This window comes from Moschus berezovskii, chromosome 15 (genome assembly GCF_049115385.1).
Source record: "Moschus berezovskii isolate FMDL1 chromosome 15, NW_MosBer_1.0, whole genome shotgun sequence".
In the NCBI taxonomy this organism is placed as follows: Eukaryota; Metazoa; Chordata; class Mammalia; order Artiodactyla; family Moschidae; genus Moschus; species Moschus berezovskii.
In genome coordinates, this window is record NC_142474.1 from 12,793,303 (window position 1) to 12,820,915 (window position 27,613).

The following is a 27,613-nucleotide window of genomic DNA, read 5'->3' on the forward strand; positions in this document are numbered from 1 at the left end:
CAGATGCTACACATTTGGAATTCTTGGTACTGAGGCCTAAGTTTAACTCTCAGACTGTATTCTGAAAAAGAGCTTACACAGCAGTATTTCAGAAGCTGTGTGAGCTCATGAAATTGTGCCAAACTATGGGGGAGGGATCCAGACTCCAATGCAACAAACTGTATGGCCTCTCGTTTTGCAATCTGACTTTTAAAAGTCTTTATTAGTTGAATGAAGAGTTTGGATACGGTGATTACTAAGAGCCTGTCTGGTCCTAAAACTTTATGAGAGTGTAAAACATGGTAGCAAGGGGAACGTTTGACACATTTATGAGAACAAAAACGTTTATGTCAATGAATGTAAGTAATTACCAGCTCTGGAGAACTAGCAGTTAATTTCAAATATGGCCTAAGTAAAATAGCATTTTTCACATATTCAATCTATAAATTTTGGGAGGATATTGGGATAAGAATCGCAGGAGATAGTCTCATCTCCTCGCCTCCCTGGGCCTTATTTCCTAGGAGGTTGCTTGAATGATCTTGGTCTCAGGGGCTGTGGTACAGCAGCTGGAAGCAGGACCTCGGTCCTTGTCTGCTTTGAAAAAAGAGTTCAGCAAAGAGACAAAGATTGTGAAGCAGGTAAAGTGTGTATTAGAAGTGACATACTTGTGGAAGAATCCACAGGTGGACTCAGAGTGATTTTCCCCCAGAAGGAGTGGCTTAGCTCTCTTATATGGGGGCAGTTTTCCAGGTCCCCTCAGCCAGTTATCTTGCTCATGTCCATATTTGGTCTCAGGGCTCTCTCCAATGTACAAACACATCTTTCAGCCAAGATGAATTTTCTAGTGTGAGGGTTTCTGGGAGTTTGGCAGGAAATATTATGGGCTGGCACCCCCCCTCCTTCCTTTGACTCCTGAGGATCTTTTCTGCTCACACATGGTCTGGGATGTCTCCTTGACCACAAGAACAAGAAAAAATGTGATCAGCTTATCTTTTATTCAAGCAGGGCTCTGTTGTTATCTCTTGTTCTGAAGTGTCAGGGGGAGACTGGAGCTGCTCAGCCAAGGGCCCATCTATCTCCTCAATCCCAAGCCCTTAAAGTGTGTGTGATGCAGGGAGGGGGACACATGTATGCGCTTACATTCACTTGTGTAGATCTGTCTGCTGAGCGAATGTCAAGAGAGGGTGTGTTGTTTATAAAGTCATAGTCAATATCATGAAGGTTGAATAAGTCATCAGTCATAGTATTTAATTTGTTTTAAATTTTCAAATACCATTAAGGGATTGATCTATGTGACTTATCCGAAAGAGGGCCAAGTAGTCAAAGCCTGAGAAGCATTGTTCTGAGAACTTGCAATCTAAAATTTGAAAACAGAAATACAAATATATTTGACAATTTTGGTGCATTGCCACCCAGAATGATGTCGCTTTTAAAAGCATCCATCCCTGTGTGGTGGGGTTTGGGTTGATATTTTTTTTCTTTGGGTGTGTGTGTGTGCTTTTTTATATTTTCCAAACTTTCTAGCATGGAAATTAACTGCTTTTATAGTGAAAGAGAAAACAATACATGTTGTTCCATCATTTGGACTTCAACCAGAAATAGCATTAGGTAGACTAGACTTGCCTCAGTCATTTCAACTTATATTAATCAGTTAGCTTGAATGCTTAACTTCTAGTTAACAGTATTTCCTGATTAACTGGAGGTTAACTGGAAAACATTACTTAATTAGGAGTCTTTTCACAGTGTCTTTCCACAGACAGAGACTGTAGCTGGATGTTGTTTTGATCATCAAGGCTCCTGTGATGTCTGGAAGATACAGACGGAGCAAAGAATCAGAAATCTACTTGAAGGCCATTTCCTGCTGTAGATGGGAGATCCCTGGGTCTGCAGGCCCGCTCTCAAACCCACACACTACGTGCTCTGTTTGTCGCCTGTCACTCCCTTACTCTGCTCGGTTTTTTCATGCAAATGGGTGGATTTGACAAGTTGCCATATAAGAGACCTCTCAGCTGTAGCAAGCTTCGTCTTATAAAATTCAGTTAAGTTTTTCACTTACAAATTTGTTCATTAAATATTTACTATTCCCAAGGGCTGTTCTAGATATTTGGGATATGCCAGAGAACAAAAATGGATGAAGATCCTCATCCTTGTGAAACTTGTGTTCTAGCAGAGGAACCTCAAAATAAACAATAGACTTTAAAGTTATTATTTTACAATAACTTATTGTAATGTGTTAGTAAATAATATAGTATGGTAGACAGTAAAAAATACTATTTTACAAACTACCGCAAATCTTAGTGATGTAAAACAACCAATTTATCATGCATGTTGATTCAGTGGATCAGGAATTTGGACAGGATACAGTAGGGATAGTCTGTCTCTACACCATGATGTCTGAAGCCTTGACTTGGAAGGCTCTATGGCTTAGGGCTGAAGTGATCTGGAAGTGTCTTCACTCACATGGCTACCAACTGATGTAGCCTGTCATCTGGGATCTCAGCTGGGATAGCAGCTGGAACACCTGGACTAAGCCTCCTCAGGTAGCCTGGCTTCTTCACAGCATGGTTGCCTCAAGATCCTTGAACTTCTTATGTAGTGGTGCAGGGCTCCGTTGGTGAGCCTGCTCGCTAACCAGGTGGCAGGTGCATCAGCCCTTGTGACCTACACTTGGACACCACACAGAACATCCTTGCCACCTTCTGTTGGTTATAAGCAAGCAATAGCTTCCTACGCTCCACAGAAGAGGAATTAGACTCCGTCCTGTTTTAAAAGTGTATTTATTGCTATTTATTTGGCTGCACCAGGTATTTGTTGCGGCACATGGGGTCTTCAGTTTTCTGTGCGGCGTGTGGCGTCTTTTAGTTGCAGGATATGAGCTCTTGGTTTGTAGCACGTGGGATCTTGATTCCCTGACCAGGGATCAGGCCCAGGCTGCCTGCATTGGGAGTGCAGAATCTTAGCCACTTGGACACTTAGCCACCAGGGAAGTCCCTAGACTCCATCTCTTATGGAAGGGAGGGTCAGCTGCAAAATTCTAAAAGGTAATACAAAACAGGAGCAATTGGGAAATATAATCTGTGGCTTATACAATCTTCCACAAGTAAGTACCAAGGGAAATGAAAGAGTACAAGGAAGGGAGGGGGTATATTCCAGGAACATGAAGTGAGGGAGGTTCCAATACTAAACAGACTGAAAGGGCCATCTTTAATTATGAGATGTGGGCAGAGACTTTGTGAAAAATATCTGGAGGAAAAAGTCCAGATCAAGGGAGTACTATATCTGGCATGTACAAGGAGGTCATGGAGTGAGTAGAGTGAACACGGAGAAAAGTATTAGAAGGTGTAGCTGGAAAAACAAAGGGGGCCTGACCGTATAGTGCCTTATAAGCTACTATAAGGACTTGAGGCCTTTACTCTGAATGGGATAGAAAGCCACTGCAGAGCTTTGAGAAAACAAGTGATAATCTCCTGACATTATTTTGAAGGACTGCTTCTAGCTACTATGAGGAGAATGGACACAAAGGAAGGAAAGTGTAAAAGTAGGGAAGCCAGTGGAGAGGCCACTGCAGTAGTTCAGTGGAGAGACGGTGGTGACTCACCTGGAATGTGGCAGCAGGGGTGGTGGGAAGTGGTTGCACTCTCAATGTATTTGAAGAGCCAACAGAACTTTCTAACACATTATACACGGCAACTGAGAGAAACAGAGGAGTCAAGGGTAACTCCAGGGCTGTTATCTGAGACGCTGGAAGGATGGAGTTGCCACCAGTGGAAATGGGAACCTACAGGTGGAACAGTGAGGATAAGGCAGGAATGGGGAGCTCCCTTTTGAGCTGAGCTGTCCAGTAGGTATCCTGGTGGAGCAGGAAAGTAGGGAGCTGGATGTATGAGGCTGGAATTTGGGAAAGAAGCCTGGCCTTTGGAGAAAATCCGGGGAATCACTGACATAGAGATGATATAGGGCTGCTCAAAGTCAGTGAGTGTAGACAGGGACGAGGACCAGGGACTCAGTCTTCCAGAATTTCAACTGTAAGATGTTAAAGCTCTTTTCCTGGACCAGGTGTTGTACTGGTCTCTGGGAACTGAGGAGACAAGATAGAGTCTTTGCCTTATGGGGAAAGTGACAGTCGTTCAGTCATTTCCGACTCTTTGAGACTGCATGGACTATACGATCCATGGAATTCTTCAGGCCAGAACACTGGAGTAGGTAGCCTTTCCCTTTGCTGGGGGATCTTCCCAACCCAGGGATCGAACCCAGGTCTCCCGCACTGCAGGCTGATTCTTTACCAGCTGAGCCACAAGGGAAGCCCAAGAATACTGAAGTGGGTAGCCTATCCCTTCTCCAGCAGATCTCGACCCAGGAATCAAACCGGGGTGTCCTGCATTGCAGGCAGATTCTTTACCAACGGAGCTCATAGAGGTTATTCTTAGAGATGGGCATATAAACTGACTAGTTCACTATTTAGTAAAATGTCACAATAGAGGCATCCTCAGAGCACTATCCAGTCCCATCACTTCATGGAAAATAGATGTGGAAACAATGAACACAGTGACAGACTTTATTTTTTGGGGCTCCAAAATCACTGCAGATGGTGATTGCAGCCATGAAATTAAAAGATGCTTACTCCTTGGAAGAAAAGCTATGACAAGCCTAGATAGCATATTAAAAAGCAGAGACATTTCTTAATTGACAAAGGTCTGTCTAGTCAAAGCTATGGTTTTTCCAGTAGTCATGTATGGATGTGAGAGCTGGACCATAAAGAAAGCTGAGCACCAATACAATATTGTAAAGTAAAAAATAATAATAATAAATAAATAAAAATTAAAAAAATAAAATGAATTCATGGACAGAAATTCAAAAAAAAAAGAAAAGAATTGATGCTTTTGAACTGTGGTGTTGGAGAAGACTCTTTAGAGTCCCTTGGACTGCAAAGAGACCAAACCAGTCAATACGAAAGGAAATCAGTCCTGAATATTCACTGAAAGGACTGATGCTAAAGCTGCAGCTTCAATACTTTGGCCACCTGATGTGAAGAACTGATTCACTGGAAAAGACCCTGATGCTGGGAAAGATTGAAGGCAGGAGGAGAAGGGGACGGCAGAGGATGAGATAGTTGGATGGCATCACCGACTCGATGGACATGAGTTTGAGCAACCTCACAAAGAGTCGCAAGGAGTCAGACGTGACTGAGCGACTGAACTGAACTGAACGAAGTGCTCTCAGAACCCGTGGAGGTGGCAAGCATTGAGCGTAGCCTGAGAGGTTGGATGGCCAGTGGCTTTCTGGAAGACACGAAGTCTAAGTCAAAGCTGAAGAAATAGGAGGGCGCATAGAAGGAGATGAGACTGAAATTGTTAAGCAGGCTTGGGGCTGGGGCAAGGGGGGCTTGTCAGGCTGAGGAGTCTGAATTTTACTCCGGGAGTAATGGGGAGCTACTGAAAAAAGCAGGATTTTTTAAGCTGGATTCACATTTTAGATACAACTCTTTGTCGTAGACCAGAGCAGGGAAACCAGAGACAGGCAGGCAGCTGGAACAGTAATTCATGGAAAGTATGAAGTTGCCTGAAACAGGAGACTGGGCCCGGAGCCCAGATAAGCCCACACACATTCTTTCATATAGAGCCATAAAATCATCTTGTTCTCTTGAGCATGTAAACTTGAATATATATTTTAAGTTCAGTGACTTGAAATAATGCATGAATGGTCCTGAACTGAGAGTCAGACTGCCTAGGTTCAAGTCCTGTTTCTTCCATTAAGTATCTGGTTGATCTTGGGCCAGTTACTCCTCCTGTCCGGGTCTCCCTTTTGATATTTATGCAGTGAGAGTGAAGACATTGGTCAAAGGGATCCAAAGAGTGCTGTGTCGTGCAGGGCTGGGAGTCTCAGTAGGAACCAGTTGTCTGGGCCAGGTGGTGCCTCCATCCTACCCGTGTCTCCGCTAGACTTCACTCTCTGGGGCTCCCACCCTGCTAGTTATGTCTCAGGCCTTAGCTACCGTGACTGACCAGGGGGCCTTGTGTTCCTAAGTACTCAAGGAGGCCTAAGGCAAATTAACTGCACTTCCCATACAGATCTGAGTCTTAGAAGAAGCTTCCAATGTTGACTGCATGTTAGAATTACCCTGGGAAGTTTTAAGAACACCAATACCCAGGCCATCTTTCAGACCAATTACATCAGAATCTCTGAAAGTGGGATCCAGGGATCAATATTTTCTAAGCTCTCCAGATGACTCTGATGTACTTTCAAGGTAGAGTCGCTAGTCTCAGGAGACCCTTGGAGTCCCCAGTACTTGCCTTGCTTGTGCCCACAGACCCCTCCCCTCCCCTGCAGAACTGACTGCTGGTGGCGTTCGTTGTCTAAGGAAGCATGTGGTGACCGCTCAGATCTACCCTGCTGTTGGAACCCAGCCACAGTAAAGTCAAGGGGCTTCTGCACCTGATCTTGGATCTCAGAGTCTTCCTTCCTCCCGTTCCTATCACCCCCAGCCCAAATTCCCCCAACCTCCCCCAGTAACAAAACAGAAAAACCTTAAGCGTACCATCAAATGTTAACAGATGTTAGCTGGAGAGTTAGGTTTGTCTGTGAGTCCTGGAACCCCAGCCACCATCAGGGTCAGCTGAATATCAAGTTTGGGAAGAACGCGGGGAAAGAAGATGGGATGACTTTGTGATGGAGAGAAGGAAGAGAAGTGTGTTAATCCCAGTCCAATCCAGGCAGCCTGTCGTCATAATGAATAGAACAAGCCCAGTAGGGAAACCAGAAGGTATCTGGTTATTACAGCTCCATTAAGACTATTTAAGGCAACAAGGAACAGCTGTGAGGCATATGATAGAGCCTAATGAAGAGCAAACATTTGTTCATCTTCCAGCTCTGGGCAGACACGCTGTGTGCGTGGCATGTGTGGGGTGAGGCCAGTGGCCAGTGTTGCCATCTTTGTTAGTCATCTGTGGGTGGTGCTGGGCAGGCAGCTTTGATGGAGTGTAACCATGGAGATGGATGCTTCAAATCACCCCCAGGTGCCCTCTGCTCTGCTCAGAGCCACCCAAGCAGAGACAGAGCCGACCTTCTGCTTCTACAATTTTTTCCTTCTCCCTTCACTTGGTAAGAGAGTCACGAACATCCCACTGTAGGTACCCTCTGGGTTCTGATCCAGCTCTTCAATTTGCAAATGAGTGATTCTTGGGTAAGGACATGGGGAATTAGTGGCAGAAGCCCAAATCATGAAAGGGAATACCATGCTTGTTCTCCAGCTCTGGAAACTCATAATGACCAAATTAGAAAGACCTGATTCCACCTGCTTATTTCAGTCCATGTTCCATGGATTAAAATAAGGAGAAAGTGGGCCATCTCCAGAGGTGTCCCAAACACATCATGTGGTTTCACACTTGGAAGTTTGAACCATGTGGCTTCACACTTGGAAGTTTTCCCTATTAAGAAAGTGCTCACATGCAAGAGGCTATTAACTGAAACTTTTCCTTTGAGCTTAATTTTAGTTTCCCGCTTGGTATTCTGTTGACAACATAGCAAATAGATATTTTCTATTTAATTGGAACTCTCCCCAGTCAAAGGAGGAATTTTGAAGTGCTACCATAGAAAACTATCTCAACTGAGAATCAAGACCTGGTTCTCAGTTTGCCCCTGACATGATGGGTAGACTTGGGTGAGACTCTTCCATCTCTGGGTCCATGTTTCATCTTCTGTGAAATGTTTGTTATATATCATGGGCTCCTGAAGCCTGATGATATATGCTTATGCTTCATTTGGCCAGAAACATTTATTGAGTACCTACTGAGTACCTTACACTGAGTAGAGTGCTGGGGATAGTTAGAAAGATAAAAACAGTAAAGACCCTACGCTAAAGGAAGCACATGGTCATGCCACACCATGTAATTATATAAAAGAACTCTAGTTAGCATGCTTTGAGAAAGGGCAGTCCAGGGTGAAAGCAGGTTTTGTTGTTTAGTTTTGCTTTTTGTCAGTTATTACTTCAAGAACACTCAGAAATTTTCTAAAAGATGAGACACTGAGCTGAAGAAAAGTAGAAGGCTCGGTTGAGAAAAAGCATGCGTGACAGAGCAAACCACACATTTAGGGGCTCAGAAACATAAAGGAATTGAAATATTGCAAGTCACCTCTTACATGGGAAACCAAGATGCCTGTCTAGGAAACGAGAAAACTCAAAATGAAACTAGCTGGGGAGATAAATAGGAAGTTGTCACAGTTTTCCTGAACAGGATTAACCTAAATAAATAATTACATGGCCTTTGCCAGTCCACCCCTTAATTTTAGCTGACCTCAAGTTTAGGGGAGAGCTGTTGACCCAGAGACATCCTCCCAGAAGCTCACATGTGAAGATGGAGAAAATGTGTGAACAGGGCCGACAGGCTATAGTCTGGAATGGGATGCAGGGGTCTCCCAGATCACAGACTCGGGGATGGGAGGAATAGAGGTATCCTAGTATGAGCTATCCCAGCAAACTATAGGCCTCATGGAGGTAAGGCCAGCATCTTGCTCGTCTCTCTTCTCTGAAACATCTGGAAAATAGTATAGTAATACCAAATATTAATGTAATTGATTTACAAAGTACTGGTGAAAACAATTTATGAATAAGAATAGTTCCATCCAGGACTTCCCTGGTGGTCCAGAGGTTAAGAATCTGCCTGTCAACATAGGGGACACAGGTTCCATTCCTGATCCAGGAAGATTCCACTTGCCACGAGACAACTAAGCCTGCGCTGCAGCTGCTGAGCCTGCACTATAGAGCCCTCGAGCTGCAACTGCCGAGCTCACACACCTTAGACCCCGTGCTCAGCCACGTAAGAAGCGCGAGGTGGTTGGTTGGCATCACCAACATGAGTTTGAGTAAACTCCGGGAGTTGGCGATGGGCAGGGAGGCCTGGTGTGCTGCAGTCCATGGGGTCTCAAAGAGCTGGACACGGCTGAGCAACTGAACTGAACACAAGTAGAGAGTAGACCTCACTCACAGCATGCAGCAACAGAGACCAGTACACCAAAAAAAATAATTATTTTTCTTTAAAGAAAAGAATAGTTCCATCCAGAAACTTAAAAGGCAGAATGGCATTGAAACATGTATATTATCATATGTGAAACAAATCGCCAGTTCAGGGTCGATGCATGTTACAGGATGCTCGGGGCTGGTATGCAGGGATGACCCAGAGGGAGGATAAAGGGAGGATGGAGGTGGGAGGGGGGTTCGGGAGGGAGAACTCATGTACACCCGGGGTGGATTCATGTCAATGTATGGCAAAACCAACCAATATAATATTGTAAAATAATTAGCCTCCAATTAAAAAAATACGCAGTATTTCTTAAAGAAACTGACACATCCATTCCATTCCATTCCATCGCTCAGTCGTGTCCGAAGACCCTTATATCCATGGGCTATCTCTGTAGGTGTGTAGAGTGTCTTTAGGGTCAGTCTTCCCCAGGAATTTGTTGTTTCCATCTACCTTCCTGCCCAAAGCAGTGGTCCTTTTTTAGTTATATGTATGATTTTATTTATTTATTTGTGTGTGACTTGGCTGGGTCTTCCTTGCTGCGTGGGCTTTGCTCTAGTTGTAGAGAGCAGGGGCTTCTCTTCACTGTCATGCACAGGCTTCTTATTGCCGTGGCTTCTTTGGCTGCATAACACTGAGCACAGACTCAGTAGTTGTGGTACACAGGCTTAGTTTCTCTATGGTGTATGGGATCTTCCCAGACCAGGGATCAAACCCATGTCTCCTGCACTGGCAGGCAGATTCTTTATGACCAAGCCACCAGGGAAGCCCCTAAAACAGTGGTTCTTAAACTGAGCTGTGTGTCAGAACCACCTGGTGTTAGTAAAGAACAGTGAGACATGGGTTCATTGACGCAGGACAGGATGCCGGCCTCTGCATTCTACCAAAGTCTCTAGACTCTCTGGATCCCCACCAGAGTGTGAGAATCACTGACCGAAAATTTGTCATTTAAAGGAAACCGTGTCGCCTTTAATGGGGCCTTTTAAAGAGAGCTCTGTGACTATACAGACACACGCTCAACTGTTCTGCTTGTTCCAAGCTCCTGTCACAGACAAATACCCACATCTTGCTGCCATCTGATTTTCAACTCAGCATCTCCTGCCGAACTCATAAATTGCTGTCTACTTAGTGACACGGCACACAATAATATTTGCTCTCCTGATGCCACTCTGAGCAGACGTCATTAGTCATCCTCCCCTGCCTTCTCTGTCCACATTTATAATCTCTGAGGTGTGTGCTTTTCGGCAGAGAAGGAGGCATTTGTTGAAAGCGTGGCCTCTGCCAGGGCCACTGCCAACTCAAAGAGCACCTTAGAGTAAAATAGCAGAAAATACACCTGTCTCAAGATTCTTGACTCTATCACCTTCTGGAAAATGTTTGTAATATGCACAGAAATCTCTCATGCCTCCCAGATGTATGGTGTTCACTTAGGTGTGATGCTCTTGAGTTATGTACAACCTGTACAACCATCCATGATGGTCCTTGCCATCCATCAGCTAACCATGGTCTTCAGTAAACATGGGTATTTATCAAACACTTGGACCACAGTTGAGACCAGACCTTAGGCTTCCAATGACCAATGAAACTCCTTCTCACTCCCTGAATATGTGTCTTGCCTGTACCTAGGGTAACCAATTTGTCCCAGTTTGTTCAGGATGGCCCCTGTTTTTTTTTTATTTTTACTTTTATTTATTTATTTCCAAACTTTTTATTTTGTGTTGGGGTATAGCCGATTAGCACTGTTGTGATAGTTTCAAGTGAACAGCGAAGGGACTCAGCCATCCATATACATGTATCCATTCTCCCCCAAATTCCCCTGCCTTCCAGGCTATGGCATAACGCTGAGCAGAGTTCCATGCGCTGTACAATAGATCCTCATTGGTTCAGTTCAGTTCAGTTCAGTCGCTCAGTCGTGTCCGACTCTTTGCGACCCCGTGAATCACAGCACGCCAGGCCTCCCTGTCCATCACCAACTCCCGCAGTTCACTCATACTCACGTCCATTGAGTTGGTGATGCCATCCAGCCATCTCATTCTCTATCATCCCCTTCTCCTCCTTCCTCCAATCCCTCCCAACATCAGAGTCTTTTCCAGTGAGTCAACTCTTCGTAATTGATTATCCATTTTAAATATAGCAGTGTGCACATGACCTCAGGATGGTCCCAGTTTTAAACAAAAGTCCTGCATCCTGGAAACCCCTTTCGTCTGAGGCAAACCAGGAAGGATGTTCAGGGAGCCCCCTGTCTTTGATCTGGCGACAATAAACTGTATATTTCTGTTCAATAGGAAGCAGGAGAATGAATTCTGGGAGTGAGCCCAGGAGGCTTGATAGCTTATCCTTGGGGCAGAAGAGTCTGAACACCTGTCATGTGCCAGGTACCTGTAAGCACTATCTCTGGTCCTCACTAATCATCATAAAAGTCCATGGGTATATTTTTTTAAATTTATTAGTACATGCTACACTATTTATTGGGGGGATGCAGTGAGTACAGTTCTATGAGTTTAAACAAATGCATGGAGTCATGTAAACACCCAAACAATGAGGACAGAGAAGAGTTCCATCAGCAAAAGATTCCTGTACTGCCCCTGTGTAGTCAAGTCCTCCCCTCACCCCCTCACCTGAAGGTTTCACTATTCACTTAATTGTCAGAAAAGTTCATTGAGACTTGGAGTGGTGAAATGATTGACAGTAAAAATATCCAATCTAGTCTGTCTGGTCTGTCTAGACAGACTAGACAAAATATCCATCTACTCTGTCTGCCTTTTGCAAAGCTCTGCCTTTCCCTGTCTCATATGCATGGCAGGAGATTCTTTTTGACACTATACATGAGTAAAGGACCCAGGTAAGATGGCTCCTCCTTGGTGAAGACTATCCAGGGTCTTCCCTGCACCAGTAGAGTGGAATCATGGGGAGAGTGGAATCATGGGGAGAGTGGAATCATGGGGAGAGTCATGGGATCTCCTGCCCGGGGAAATCCTGGCAGGGTGGCCTCATCCTGGAGGAAGCAAGCCCTCAGCTGTGCCCTGGAGTCAGCCAGGAACCGCCTGGTCAGCAGTGCCTGGGCCTGGTTTTGCTGCACCCCAGGGCATATCATATCCAATTATCTTCAGGGATACAGCCAGGCTGAAGGGAGTAAGGAGGGCATCATAGCTGTAACAGAATCTGCTCAGGTTAGTGGATGAACAGGTGAAAGAAATGGAACAGGGTGCTCTCAGCTGTGGATCAGGGGTGAGCTGCTCTTGGAAGCCCTGTGTCCTGATGTCTCACTGTTGGGGGCCTAACTCAAGGAGGCTTGAGCAGAGTGTCCAAAGAAGGGTGGCAAGTTTCAGAAAAGACTTTCATATTTCAATAGGACCAAACCAATAGGTAGGAAGAGGAATCAGCCAGGCAAGCATGAGGGCCAATTCTCAGTTCTAACAGGAAATTGAAGTGTGAACGGGGGAGACCATGATAGCTTGCAGAGTGCTATGATTCGGCGGAGTGGGGCAGTAGAAGCCTGAGACGTGTGGTCAGGGGATCCGAGCTCCCACTGGCTCCAGAGGACCTCAGCTCCATAACTGGGAGGGATGGTGGGTGGGTGGGTGGAGTGCAACCAAAAGAAGAGTTGATCTGGGACAGGTAACAGGTGATAATCTTATCCTGCAGTCTATGAAGCCTGTCAAGAAGGATAAAGGGGGCGTTCAAGAGGAAAGTGCTCTTAGCCACTTGTCATGATGCTGGTACTGGTTAGCCTCCCTATTTAAAAAAAAAACTGTCCAAAGCATCCCCATTGACTTAGAATATCTCGTATCTTTGGCCATAGTCCACAAGACCTCAAGTGAGCAACACACCCTCTGCGTGATATGTCACTTACATTCTCTCAAGTCTTGAGCTTCCCTTCAAGTTCCAGAACACGCCAACCCCATTCCATCTCAGCGCCACTGTACCCACTGTCATGCTGGAGCATTCTCCCCCCGGCTCTTGTCATGGCTGGCTTCTGCTTATCATCTATTTTTCAGCTCAACTGTGAGACCTACTGGAGTTGAACAGTCTAGACTTAGGAACTGTGGGACATCTCAGAAAGAGGATGTCAGAAAAGACTGTTAGGACATGGGCTGTGTTAGGCTATGTGGGGCTTTGTTCTACTGGACACCATCAGGAAGTAGTAGGATTGGGCACCTTAGTAAATCTTATTAGAAGGGGCACAAGCTCGAGGCTAAAGCTGAAATTGGCACAAGGAGCAGCAGTCACTCATAAGAGCCAGGATAGGGGTGGGTTTTGGCTTGGACAATATTCCTGCCTTTGTTTGTTTACGTTAGAATAGGCTTCCTTGGTAGCTCAGATGGTAAAGAATCCACCTGTTGTACTGAAGACCTTGGTTCAATCCCCGAGTCAGGAAGATCCCCTGGAGAAGGGAACAGCTACCCACTCCAGTATTCTTGCCTAGAGAATTCCATGGAGAGAGCTGTTGGGCTACAATCCATAAGGTCAGAAAGAGTCGGACACAACTGAGCAACTAAGCGTGACTACAGAGTGGTCATGTTGTTGCCTTGCTCCGTCTGGGTCTGAGTTGCCTTGTCTGATGTTGGCATTCAGGGAAATTATGTTCAGCAGGAAAGCACCAAGGTCCAGCTGGGAGTGCCAGGCCAGCTCCCAGAAGTCAGAGGCTGTGCTTTTCCTTCTCAGATGTCACTTTTTCAAAGAGTCCCGCCCAGTTCAGCCAGCCTACCTTGATCCCTTATCCTGAGTCACTGTCTGTCCCAAGACTTTGTTTTCTGCCTTTGGAGCACTTGTCATAAATAAGAATTATCTTGTTTATTGTTTGCACCTTCATACAACTGGGACAGAAAGCCCATGAGATCTCGCCTGCCGTGTCCATTTTTATTATTTCTAGGACCTAGCACAGTCCTGGCACTCAGATTGTCACCAGGAAAGAAAGGAAAGAAGAAGGGGTAGAGGGAATATGAGCTCGCCTGATACGTATTCTTGGGTCAGTCATTTCCTGTTTCCGGACTTCACTGTGCTGATCTGTAAAGTGAAGCCGTAACATTCTCCAAAGGTCCTTCTGAGTCTGCCTTTCGAGGATTCAATGGTTGCTACAGCTCAGACCTCCAGAGAGGCGGCTGCTGCTGCTGCTAAGTCACTTCAGTCGTGTCCGACTCTGTGTGACCCCATAGACAGAAGCCCACCAGGCTCCCCCATCCCTGGGATTCTCCAGGCAAGAACACTGGAGTGGGTTGCCATTTTCTTCTCCAGTGTGTGAAAGTGAAAAGTGAAAGTGAAGTCGCTCAGTCGTGTCTGACTCGTAGCGACCCCATGGACTGCAGCCTACCAGGCTCCGCCGTCCATGGTATTTTCTAGGCAAGAGTACTGGAGTGGCTTGCCATTGCCTTCTCCCATCCAGAGAGGCAGGCATCCCCAAATGTACGTTTTAGGACTAAAAAACCTGACGGCCTGAGAAAAGCAACACTAGAGGAGTTGGAAGCATTTCCACGCTCAGGGAAAAGTGTAAAAATAGAGCTCAACACGCTCAGGAGAAGTGAGTGAGAAAAGGAAAGTGGAGATTGATAATGGATGAATATAATGAGATGGCAATTTTGGTTTCAAAAGAATCTGATTAGCTCCTAATGACTGCCACCATTCCCTGGTCAATCTACTGTAACTGGCCACTAATGCAAAAATAATGCTCCTCAGCTGGCTCACTTTGAAGATGGAGAGGACTCTCCCTTTCATACTTTCACCCCCTCATGTTTTTTCCCTTCCTAAGATTATCCCCTATTAGATTGTAGCTCCCTAAAAATGGAAATGGATGTGTGATCAAAGTCTGCAATTTAAGGAATCATAACCACTCCCTCCTGGACAGCTCCGTGGTGTTTCCTCTCTGCCTTTGTCAACATCGTTCCAGCCCCAGGCCCCCCCATCCTCCTTCATCCCCCACCAGGGGGACACAGAGGCTCCCAGAGCTGTGCCAGGAGTCTGTGTGGTCTCTATGGAGAAGTGCCACTCAGCACAACTCATCAGGACCATTTAGGATTTTTCAGAGGAGACTGCCACCCTGGGTTTATCCTGAAGAGTATGGCCTGTATATAGGAAGGACTGCCAAACTGCCATCCCGGGCCCCAGGTGGGCATATGCCTATATCCACCCAGGGGTGGACAGGGACATTCATTAACCTCTGCAGTGTCGCAGAACAGAGGGAGCATGCGAGGGGCCCCATGGATCAGAGCAAAGGCAAAGTACATGGAAACAGGGTAAATGAAAAGCCCCAGTGGGTCTGTCCAAAAGTGAAGCAAAAAGCTTTTGTGAGCTCTCTATCACTGAGGGCATCCAAATAGCAGATGTTAGGGATCATTTTATCAGCTGCCTGGAAGCCCATTGTAGGAAGGAGCACAGATAGCTTATTTTAAAGGTCACCTCCAATTCTCAGATTCCAGGATCTTTGCCTTCTGTCTGCACAGCATCCACCTCACCCACTTTTTTTTTTCATCTATCCATCCATTCATTTATTCAAAGCGGGTGATTCAAGCACATATGAAATACAAAGTCAACACTGGTTTTTGAAGATACCATCGTGAATAAGATGCTATCACTTACCTAGAGTAAGTTACCTAGATAAGATATTCAAATCATCAGATGTAAACAGTCCATATAATAACAGAAGTAACTGACTAGCTGGGACGCAGTGGCATGGTGGGAAGGTAAGCGAGGGAGGTTTCACAAGAGAGAAGGTGCTTGAACCGGGTTTGGAAGGATATCTAAGAGTTTTACCAGGCAGACTCGGGTGGGAGAAAATTTCAGGCAGAGGGAACAGCATGTATCTAGTCAGTCTCAGAAGTTTATAACACCTGAAATTGTCTGTGGCATTGTGTTTAGTTGCTAATCATTGATATATTGATTTAAGGGTAAGCAATGAGATTGGAGGGGCAGACAGGGTGAAATCATTAAGGACCTTGTATTTAAGAGTTTGGAATTTATCCTGAAGACAATGACAGGGGGAATAACTGGGTCCTATTCACAGTTTAGAAAGATTTCTCTGATTATACAGGAGAATAGATTGGAAGGGGCAAAACCAAGGCCAGAGGAGACTTGTGGGAAAGTGTTTCTCCAGGTAAATTCACTATTTGCAAGAATCATGGCCGCACATTAGAATCACTCGGGGAGTTTTAAATACTACTGACGTCTGTGTCCCATAGACGCTGATTTAGTGGTCTGGGGTAGGGCCACAGCTTTGGGAGTTTTAAAGCTTCCACAGACAATTCTAATGTTCAGCCATTATGAAACCTTAAGCTAACTGTAACCTGAGCCCTGGCACATAATAGGTGGCCAGCAGATTTTTATTTTTTCAAAAAAGAAAAAGTATGAAAACATTCACAGAGTGCTGTTCTTGGTTTCACACCACTTTGGGTGGATGTAATTAATTAGATAAACATCAGGAAGTCCATTGCTACGACTGAGTCCGACACACCCCACCCCTACAAAGACCCAGGAATATAGAGGCCTGGCAAGTTGCCTGAAAGAGCTGGGATGAGAGGATAAGGCCAAGGGCTGAAATCTGGCTTCTGAGAGTTCCATGCAAAAGCAGGAACCATTTCCATTCTACAGATGGCCTGTGCTGGTGGTGACAGGGGTGCAGGGTGATGGTCAATTACAATAAGGAGTAAGTAGAGGATGAAGAGGAGGAAAAGGAGATATAAGCCCTCCACTTGCAGAATGAGCACTCTCTTATCTCCCGAGAACTTTTTTCACACTCAGATTTAGCATAGAGCCTCGTGCCTGTTTGCTTCTCCAGGGTACAAGTCGAAGGGTTTCTGACACCCAGAGAACTACATTCTGATCAAGGCATTGCTGGGAAGGTGCCCTGCTATCCCAGTCTAAAAGCCTGGGCAAAACTAAGTTGGAGAACATGGCTTAGGCCAGGCAAGCACCTCTCACTCCATCTCCATTCACTCTGGAGTGGCTTGGGAACAGAATGAACACCCATTCTGTCTACCCAACCACCGGCGAGCTGAGGAACGTGATCATGCTTCTAGAATAAAGCTCAGTAAACTACAGCCACAGGCTGAATCCAGCCCAGCACTTTGTAAATCGAGTTTTAGTGGAACACAGCCATGCCCGTGTGTTTGCATTGTGTCTGTGGCTGCGTTCACTTGCACTCCACAACACCGGATTGAGCTTGAGTAGTTGGAACAGAGGCTCCCTGACTTACCAATCCCATACTGCCTATTATCTGACCCACTACAGAGAAAGCTTGCCAACTCCTGCTCTACGAAAAGGCTCACCTAGGCTGGCTTGAAATAGACACAGGAGACTGGAAGCAGAAAGGGGGGCATCCTGAAAGATCTGGGCTTGGAATAGATGGTGGTCCCGCCTGCCTGTAAACGCCGCCTGCTGAATGGCTGAATTTCTGACCAATCAGATCACAGTCTCCTCCTTGCTCAGAATGTAGACTTGGTAAGAAATAGGTGGGCACAGTCAATGCTGGTGTATTCAGACGACTGCAAGCTCCTCTCCCCCACCCTGCTCACGGGGAGCGGTGTAGCCTGAAGAGGTAACAAATCCAGCCTCACAAGCAGTGCAGGGCCCACCTGAGCAGGACAGCTAGCTCGTTCTTCCAGAGGCAGGAGAAGGGCAGTAATCAAGAGGTGGTCTGACATCCATGCTTCTAAAGCTGTTCCCGCTCCCTCTTCCTTCTCTGTGAAATAAGTGGCTGCACCCTCCCCAGTGTTTCCATGATACTTGGCTGGTAACTCTGTGAAATCACTTCACACGGTTCTTTACTTGTCTGTCTTCTCTCTCTCTCTCTTTTTAATTAATTATTTATTTATGTTTGCTTGCACTGGGTCTTCATTGCTGCACGAGGGTTTTCTCTAGTGGCGGCAAGCAGGGGTTACTTTCTGATTGTGGCGCATGAGCTCCTCATTGCCGTGGCATCTCTTGGTACAGGGCACAAGCTCTAGAGCACAGGCTCAGTAATTGTGGTATACAGGCTTAGTTGCCCTTTGGCATATGGAATCTTCCCAGACCAGGGATAAAACCCGTGTCCCTTACATTGGCAGGGAGATTCTTAACCACTGGGCCACCAGGGATGTCCCTCTTTTCTCTTAAACTGATGAATCTCATCTCTTCCTTCCTTCTTACTCTTACCTTCTATATCAAACTTCCTAGTCAGCATCTCAGCTTGGATGTTGACTAATCATCTCAAACATGGCTGCTGCTGCCACTGTTCTTATTATTTTGAACATGTTCAGAAGCGAGTGCTAGGCATGGTTCTAAGTACTTTATATACCCAGAACACAACACTTAATTCCTGCTTCCCCAAACCCATTTCTCCCCTATCCGTTTCTTCTCCATTTCAGTAAAAGATGTGACTCTCCTCTCAGTTCTTCACACCAACTGGCTGTATGTCAGCCTTCACCTGTCTCTCTACATCATAACCCATGTCTGAAGTAGACGTGTTGGTACCCTACCTGCCTCCCTTCCACTCACCGGTCACATGTATGCCTGTCCAGTGCTTGCCTGCTGTATCTTTTTGCCTAAGGACTTCCTCAAGACAAAAAGCGTATGCACACCTTGCCTACTGAGCATGACGGAGGTGCCAAGGGATTTCCTAAGAGCTGACCTCAACAGTGACTTATGGGAACCGTGGATGAAGATCCCAACTTCCTTCTCCCTCTGGGAGGACAACTCTGAGGCATGAGATGGGCCCATGAGATTAAGCCCAGTTGCAGTGGTTACTTGTTCATGGATCTACCCTCTATTGACTTTCTTCCCTCAATTGTGGGACTCTTCCCCCTGCCACCCCACTGTGTTCCTTAGGCTTACCTCCCAAATAAATCTCGTACTGGAACCCTTGTTTCTAAGTCTGCCTCTGGGGGGAAACCAAAACCTGCAATATCCAACTGAACATCCTAAAATTAATCCCTTCTCACTGCATCCACTGCCCGTCACCTTGGTCCAGGGTACCGTCATCTCTTGCCTGCACTATTGCAAAACCTTCCTAACTGATCTCCCTGGTTCTTCCCTGGGCCTCCTAGAGTCTGCGTTCCATACGCAAGCCAGGATATGCTTTATAAAACAGATAGCAGATCAGCTAACTGCCCTGCTCAAAACCCTCCAACGGCTTCTCATCACACCCAGAATAACACTTAGCTTGTTACCAGTGACCACAATGCCTCATAGAGCCTGAATTCTTCCCGCCTCTCCAGATGGCTTCCGTCACTGCTTTCCCCACTTCATCCTTGACTTTGGTTACCACCTTTGCATCCATTGTTCTCTCTGCCTGGACCACTCCCCACTTCTCTTGGCATAATTGCCTTTTTCATATCAGGAAGGAATTAGTTTAAATGTCACCTTCTCAGAGAAGCCACTCCAGACTGTGCAATCTGAAATAATTCTCATTCCCCCATCACTGAACCTCTACCCTGCTTTATTTTCCTCATAGCAGTTCTATTATTTAAAATTATATATGTTTTCTTGTTCCTTTGCTATATCTCCCAATCAGCTGGAAGCTCAAAGGGGCTCTGTCTATTTCTTTGTATTCTGAGTACCTAGAATAGCACCCAACACATATTAGGGATTCAGATACTCATCAAGTGAATGAATAAGCAAATGACTCTCTTCCTGGACCAGATTTGATCTCATCTCACACACAAAAGATATCAGTAACATTTGAGTCAGTGAACAGGTGAATAAGTCAGAGAGGGGCCAAGTCTGTACTTTTCCCAGGCCCCATCCAAGAGCATACAGGCGTTTACACTGCATGACCCGTCACAGTGGGTCTCCCCGCTGGCTCACCTATACCCAGATAAAGCTCTCCCTCAAGCCATTCTAATCACTCTGTCCTTTCTTTTTAGGCCTTACCAGAGGGACAGACAGCTTCGTGGGACACAGCCAAAGAGGATGGAAACCGCAACAAGAATCGATACGGCAACATCATATCCTGTAGGTGACCTTCTGTGAGGACTGCAGGCTCTGGGAACTTAGACTTGAGGAGGCTATCACTGTTATTTACCTGGAATTTTTTATCAGATAATCCTTGATGTTTCCAACTTCGGGTCCCCATGCTAGGCCTGGAGCTCTGGCTCAGACTCCCTGTCATCCCTGGGCTGGATGACTGATCTCAGCCAGAGGCGCTGGGCAGGGAGCTGGCTCCAGGCACAGTGGATTCAGGAAACCTCTCAGGCATGGGTCTTGTCTGGTGTTATCCACTCAATAATTCTTCAGGTCGGGGAGGAAGCCCAGACGCAAGGGTGTTCCTAGCAGGCCCCCACTATGCAGAATCCCATCACAGCAGCAACGCCGGGTGGAGAGCAAGGTCTCCCAATTAGGGATGGGCTGAGAACTCCTCATCAAGAGATACTGCTACTCCAGGAAGGTAGAGTCCTAAGCAAGGACTGATGCTGAGAAGGAAATTCTGAGCCTAAGCCTGAGGGTTTGGGAAGTAGCCAGCTCAGGATTCAGAGGAGCCCAGGGCTACCTCGTTCACACAAGAGGCAGGGCTTAGGGCGTCATGGCTCCCTCCAGACCCTGCTGCTGCTGGGGATGGAGCTCGGTAGTAACGTGAGTACCTGCCGCTCAGGGTCTGTGTCGGTGTGGGCATTGGGTGACACTGAGCCCGCAGGAAGGAAGCTGGTTTTGTGTGGACCTGGGGGAGGCCTGAAAGGACACTGCCTTCACTCAGCAGTGAGCGCGAGCATCCCTGGAGGCACCCCGTTGTAGTGGGTGACTTGATGGAGACAGTGGCACAGAGTAGCTCAAGCCCACAGAGTATTTGAAGCCCTGGGCTTCTCTCCCAGCTATGGAGCCTTGGGCTGATTATCTGACCTCTCTAACCTTCAGTTTTCTTGCCTTTAAAACGAGGAGAAGAGTAAAGGTAGGATGGTTGGGGGGAGTACATAAAACCCTTGGCACAGTACCTGGCACCATTATTACCAGCCATAGAGTTACTCTCTTAGCGTCACTGATGAGCAGTGGGGATACACCAGCCCTTCTTATCGTAAGCAAAATTCACTGAATGCCCACGTGGGGATGTGGAATAAGCTGGGTTGGGGCAGGGAGGCATGATCAGATGTCCGCTTTGGAAAGATCACCAGGGCAGCACTTTGGGAGGGTGCATGAGATTGGGGGAGGCTGGAGGCAGAGAGACCAGCTAGGAGGCTACTGCAATGGTCCTCGCAAGGGACTGTGAGGTCTTAACAGGGGCAGTGACAGTGCTTGGATGGGACCCTGCTTGATATTCCGTGCTGGGAGAAGAGGGAGAGACAGGTATGATCAGTGCTATCCACAGCCTTCTACACAACAGAATACAGAGAACAAAGTTTCCTCATACAAAATGCGGGGCATATACTATGATTAGAAAAGGAGTCGACAACAGTCCCTCTCCTGTGGTGCAGCCAACCTGGACCTTTTGACATCTCATCAGTTGGGCGACAACCATCCCTTGGTCTCCATTCTCAGAGTAACCCAGTTCAGCCAAAAAAAAAATAGAAAAAAAAATCCTGAATAACAAGTTATTTCTAGTACAGTTCAGTGTTTTGTTTTCTTTGACTGTCTAGACATTGCCTAAGAAAAAGCTTGGAGGAAGAAAGCATAAGATACAGGCAGCTTGTGAAGGAAGAAAGAGGCAGAAGTTTTAGCTTAGCTGTTTCCTGTGCTGATTCAGAAATTGACTGTGAATGGGAGAACTAATCAGAAAAGCATTTATAATTTGTCTCTTGGAAGAGAGTAAGGCAGACAGCAAGATTTCCTGCAAATGAAGTGTTGGAAAGAGACATTCAAGTGCTCAGGAAATGTGTATTAAGACCAAAGATGTGTGGTTCTCCTCTGAGCCAGGCCCTCTGCTGCCAGGAAGCTCATATTCTGGGCCCAGGTTCTGCTGGCTCTGACCATTCTGTGCTCTAGAGCTGTGCATACTGTGCCTTAAAATATTTGGCCATGTGTCCATTCCTCCTGCTAGACGGTGAGTTTGGATGGAGTCCACTAAATTATAGGCTGTAAGACTTTGTGTGCTCACTCTAAGCCTCAGTCTTCTCTCTGTAAAGTATAATGATGAAATATTAGAGAAGTGTATCCAGGTTAGGCCAGGTTTGTGGCCCAGAGCCTCAGGGGACAAGGATGGGAAGTCTTGTATCTCCCCGGACCTCCCAGTGCTCACCCTCTGGGCTCAGCATGCTTGCCCGAGCCCTCATCCACTCTCGTCTGGCCTCTGCCTTCCTTCTTCCTGGTGGCCCCACATCTACGTTGGCCCCCGACCTTATGCCCACCTCTAAGAGAAGCCAGAGGGACGTCCTCACAATGCGAGTCAGGCCGCGCCCTTGTCCTGCAGAGAGCCCTTCAGTGTTGATCCCTTCTCGTCCGAGGCCTCAGCCCTCCGTCCGCCGCACAGATCACTCTCACTGTGCTGCTCTCCCCGCCGCAGCCTCCTCGGGCAAGCCCCACTGCCCTTTACTCAGAACCTTGAACTTTCCACACTCATCCATGACACGGCGCCTTTGCACGTTCTCTTTGCTCTGTCAACATGCCCTTCTCTCCTCTCTTTGCTAAGGTCTCCTTAGTCTTCAGATCTTTGCTCAGGTACCACTTCCTTGGGGAATTCTTCTGACCGTTATAATTCAGTCAGAACCCCATTATTCACTCCAAGAACGCAGTGCATGTCTTCTCCTTAATTCTCCGTGCTGTTGTGATTTGCGAGCACATGGATGGCCGTCTGTTGGCTGCCTGGTCTCCTCACTGGAACAGATGTCCCGGGATCGCAGGACCAGAGCCATCTTGCACTTCTGTGGCCCCTCACCTGACTTATGGCTGGTGCTCGGTAGACAGGACTGAATGTTGGAACTCACAGACTCCCTATAAGACCCAGCAGGGCTTGGGCCGTGGGTGTCTCCCTTCTGGCTCCCCCGTCCCCCTCTCAGAATAGAGAACACCCAGAAAGGATGGATGAGGGAGGGCTAGATCAGGATGACTCTAGGAGCAGTGATATTCCAGCAAGGAAGACATAGTGAGCCTGCATGAAGAGGATGGAGAGACGGGAAGGAGAGAGGACACTCATGTCCCCTCCAGGATCCCACGTCTGAGAAGGCAGGATCCCAGGATCAAGAAGAACAGTGGAGGGGGTTAAACTCCATGGAAAGGGGATAGAAGATGCTGTCAGTGTCCCATCCACACCCACAGCCCCAGTGTCTCCTTGTAATGAAGCCGTATAACTCATATTCTCACACACCTAGTCTCAGGACTTAATGAAGCTCAGGTTCTTGATGTCTCATCACAGAAAGAATTCAGTGATTGACAAAGTGATAGGTAAAAAAAGTGGATTTATTTAGAAAGAAACACACTTCACAGAGTATGGGCCATCTCAGAAGGTGAAAGTGGTATGAAAATATGGTGTGGTTAGTTTTAGTGGGCTGGATAATTTCATCGGCCAATGAGTGGGAGGATTATTCCAACTATTTGGGGGAAGGGGCAGAAATTTCCAGGAATTGGGCCACCACCCACTTTCTGCTCTTTGTGGTTGGCCTTGGAACTATCATGGCACCTGTGGGTGTATCATTTAGCTTGCGAATGCATTACAGCGAGCATATACTGAGGCTCAGGGTCTAGTGGACAGCATATTAAAAAGCACAGACATTATTTTACTGACAAAGGTCTGTCTAGTCAAGGCTGTGGTTTTTCCAGTAGTCATGTATGGATGTGACAGTTGGACCATAAGGAAAGCTGAGCACCAAAGGATTGATGCTTTTGAACCGTGGTGTTGGAGAAGACTCTTGAGAGTCCCTTGGACTGCAAGGAGATCCAACCAGTCCATCCTAAAGGAGATCAGTCCTGGATGTTCATTGGAAGGACTGATGCTGAAGCTGAAACTCCAATACTTTGGCCTCCTGATGCAAAGAGCTGACTCATTTGAAAAGACCCTGATGCTGGGAAAGATTGAAGGCAGGAGGAGAAGGAGATGACAGAGGATGAGATGGTTGGATGGCATCACTGATTCAATGGACATGAGTTTGAGCAATCTCTGGGAGTTAGTGATGGACAGGGAAGCCTGGCGTGCTGCTCTCCATGGAGTCATAAAGAGTCGGACATGACTGAGCTGAACTAAGGGTCTAGTGGAGAGCAACTCATCTTGGACCTGTTTGGTGCTAATCAGTTTATTTTATGTCCTCAAGCTATGTTATCCTTTTAAAGGTAGTGCCCTGTCCCTTCCCCTCTAGTTTCAGTAACACCCACTGGCATCCAGGGATGCAACTAGGGTAAGGCGGGCAACATCCAGGATGTGACATTCCAGGGGCTGCTTGGCCTCAGCTGTTGACCCTGCACCTTCCTGACTCTGAGAGCAATCACCTCTCTAAAGCATGTGCCCTGGCACCTCACTGGTTCCCCCACACACACTCGCCCGGATTCCTGCTCTGTCTGCATCTCTTTGCCTGAGGACTTTCTCCAAAGCTGAGGCAGGATGCTCTGTCCAGGCTCAAGACCATCTCTCCCTGGGCCACAAAATAGCCCAGCTCCTCACCTCCAACCCTACTGGGTTGTATGGTCTTCACCTTTTTGCAGAGCTTCCATGGGGAGTGGGCTGCAGTTGCCTACAGAAGTAGTAGATTTGGAAACTCACCCTTCGTGAGCTCCTTCTTTGGCTGTCTCACCCCCACGTCCCCACCCGCTACTCGCCCTGGTGTCCCCTTCTCTTCCTACATAAACTGCTTGCACTGGAATTCTCATCTTACATCTACTTCAGGGGAAGCCCAAACAGAGACAGAGGAAATTTAGACAGCTAGTGAAACCGCTTTGCTGGGTTTGTGTGAGTGTGTCCATGTGTGTGTTAGTTGCTCAGTTGTGTCCGACTCTGTATGGCCTCATGCACTGTAGCTCACCAGTCTCCTCTGTCCATGGGATTTCCCAGTCAAGAATACTGGAGTCGTATTTCCTTCTCCAGGGGATCTTCCCGACCCAGGGATCGAGCACGTGTTTACTGGGTTTAAAGAGAGTTGAATCTCCTTTGTAATGTAAGTATCAGTAATTCTGCAGCAAAACTGTGGCTGGACCGGGTCTGCACTCAGTCCTGAGAGGAGACAGTGCCAAGTAACCAGTGCATCCAAAAGCAGTGCACGGCATAAAGAGGACCAAGAAAGAAAGAAAGAGAAAAAAAAGCGTCCTGGAATTGAAATGAGAAGGGAAAAAAGGGGAGCAGCCCAAAGGATTGGAAAGTGTTCCTGCCCTTGTATGTGTCCCTCCCGAAGGCAAAGTCTGCCCTGGCTTGATAAATAGAAATATTCTTGGCGCAAGAAGAACGCCGGGTGTGATTAGCATCCTAAGGAACCCAGGGCTCTGGGAGGCTGGTGTGGAGGACAAAGGCCCAGGCCAGGGAGGACAGGGATGAAAGGAGGGGAGATGCAGGGAGGGCGCTGCCTGCAAATGAAACAATGAAAGGGAAGCCTTGGCTAAATAAGCCGTTTCTTCCAAATGCTTTGTTTAGAATTTAGTAATAGAGACAGTGGGGTTTCCAGGGAGTAGAAAAGAAAGAGAGTGAAAGGGAAGGAAATGAATGGGAGAAACAGAACAAAAGAGCACTTTACTTTTAAGTAACCCTGGGGCATAGGCGCTGGACAAGGGGGAAGTTTCGAGAAGCCTGCAGCACTCCTCCTGTGGGAGTGGGAGAGGGCACTTCTTGGACTGTCAGGAAGGAGATTGCAGGAGGAGAGGAATTGATCCCAGGGGGTTCACATTTTATCAAATGAGGCTTCTCTTTTATCAAATGACAGATTCTCCTGGAATTTAGTTGGGGTCCCAGTAGAAAACTGATGGGACCTTCAAATAGGGTGATTTGAAGATAACTTAATCAAGTGGGTTTGGTTTTGTTTTGTTTTTTTCATGAAGATGTGACCTAGCTATAGGGAGACTACAGGAATAGTGCAGTACCCTGGTGCTAAATGCCACATCCAGACCACAGAGGATTCAGTAAGAAGGTCCCGGGACCCAGAGGAAGGTGACCTAGCTGAAGCTATGACCTTTTAGTGGCCTTGCAGGCAGCCTGTGGTGGCCCCAACAAAGAGAGCTGCAAGAGTAAGCGTTGATAAGAATAAGGGTATCCACTGATACCTCCCCACTTCATCCAGTCTTCTGCCTGTGCTTTCCAGTAGCTAAACCAAGTCAGAGCCAGAGGACAAGGAAATCTGTAGACAGAGTCCAGTTGTCCTCAAAGTGTGCTTCCTGGAGCAGCAGCACCTAAGAACTGGTTAGAAGGCTCATTTTTGCAGCCCACTGCAGACCTGCCACAGCAGACATTCCAGGGGTGGCACCCAGCATTCTCAGTTCTAAAGAAAGGAAGAACAGACGCACCGGTGACAGCAATACACTCTGAGGTTTATGAACCTTTCATCTTATTTTCTTTTTTCTTTTGATGCATTAATATAATGTTACGTTGGTTTCAGGTGCACAGCATAGTGATTCAATAATTTTTTAGACTCTATTCCATTTAAAGCTCTTATAAAATACTGGCTACCCCCATCTTGCTCCTCCCCCTTTCCTCCCCTGCTGGTAATCACTGGCTTATTCTCTACATCTGTGAGTCTGGTTCTGTTTTGTTATAATCATTTGTTTTATATTTTAGATTCCACAGATAAGTGATAATATATAGCGTTTGTCTTTCTCTGTCTTTCTACACTGAGCATGATGCCCTCCAGATCATGCAAATGGAAAAATTCCACTCTTTTTTATGGCTGAGTAATATTCCTGTGTGTGTCTGTGTGTGTGTGCCCCACATCTTCTTTATCCATTCATCTCTGGATGTACACTTGGGTTGCTGTCATATCTTGGGGTGCATATATCTTTTCAAATTAGTGTTTTCATTTTCTTTGGATATATATACCCAGGAGTAGAATTGCTGGATCATCTTAAAGTTCTGTTTTTAGTTTCTTGAAGAATCCCCATACTGTTTTTCCACAGTGGCTGAACCAATTTACATTCCTACCAACAGTGTACAAGGGTTCCCTTTTCTCCACATCCTTGCCAATATTTGTTAGTTGTGGTCTTTTTTATGATGGCTATTCCGACAGGTGTGAGGTGATATTGTGGTTTTGATTTGCATTTCCCTGATGATTTGTGATGCTGAGCATACAAACCTCTCATCCACAGAGATCAGCTCCCAGTTTAGAGAGGCAGGTGCAGAAGTCTGACTGGCAAACAATAGATCTGGGATATTTTCTGAGACTTCTAACCCCCTAATTTAAACAAACCTCTAGGCCCAGGTGTAATAGAGTACCAGAAGACCTGGGTGCTCATCTCAGTTCTGCCTTTGACCTTGTGCGTGACCTTCAACAAGGTCTTCCTGACAGTGTCTTATCTTTCAGTGCAAAGAGGGCAAGCTCAGATGAATAAATGTTGACTCCGAAGCTGATTGCATAGGCTTTTAAATCTAGATAAGACCAAGTCTAGCCTCTCCCAGTTCACAGCAATAAGCAGTGCTCCAGAGATGTAGAACCCTTGCCCATGGTCACACAGAGACTCTGAAGGACAGTGAGGACCAGAGCTCTGGGCTCTGGCTGCCTGGATGCCTTGAGCTCCCTACCAAGGAGTCCCTCTGCACCTGGACACACCCATGCTTTTAGGGGAAAATGTGTTGAGGTCTCTGACCTCAGGATGGATAGCAGACT

The 27,613-nt window shown here is 46.6% G+C and overlaps 1 protein-coding gene across 10 annotated transcripts in view; it reads left to right on the top strand.

Moving 5' to 3' along the window:
- Positions 1 to 27,613, top strand: part of PTPRT (protein tyrosine phosphatase receptor type T) — a 1,139,542-nt gene that overhangs the window by 1,045,821 nt on the left and 66,108 nt on the right. For all 10 annotated transcript variants that reach the window (XM_088843764.1, XM_088843767.1, XM_088843761.1 and 7 more), the window contains one exon: positions 19,826 to 19,913. In XM_088843764.1, the coding sequence (XP_088699890.1) occupies positions 19,826 to 19,913 (88 nt within the window). The remainder of the gene's footprint in view (positions 1 to 19,825; positions 19,914 to 27,613) is intronic.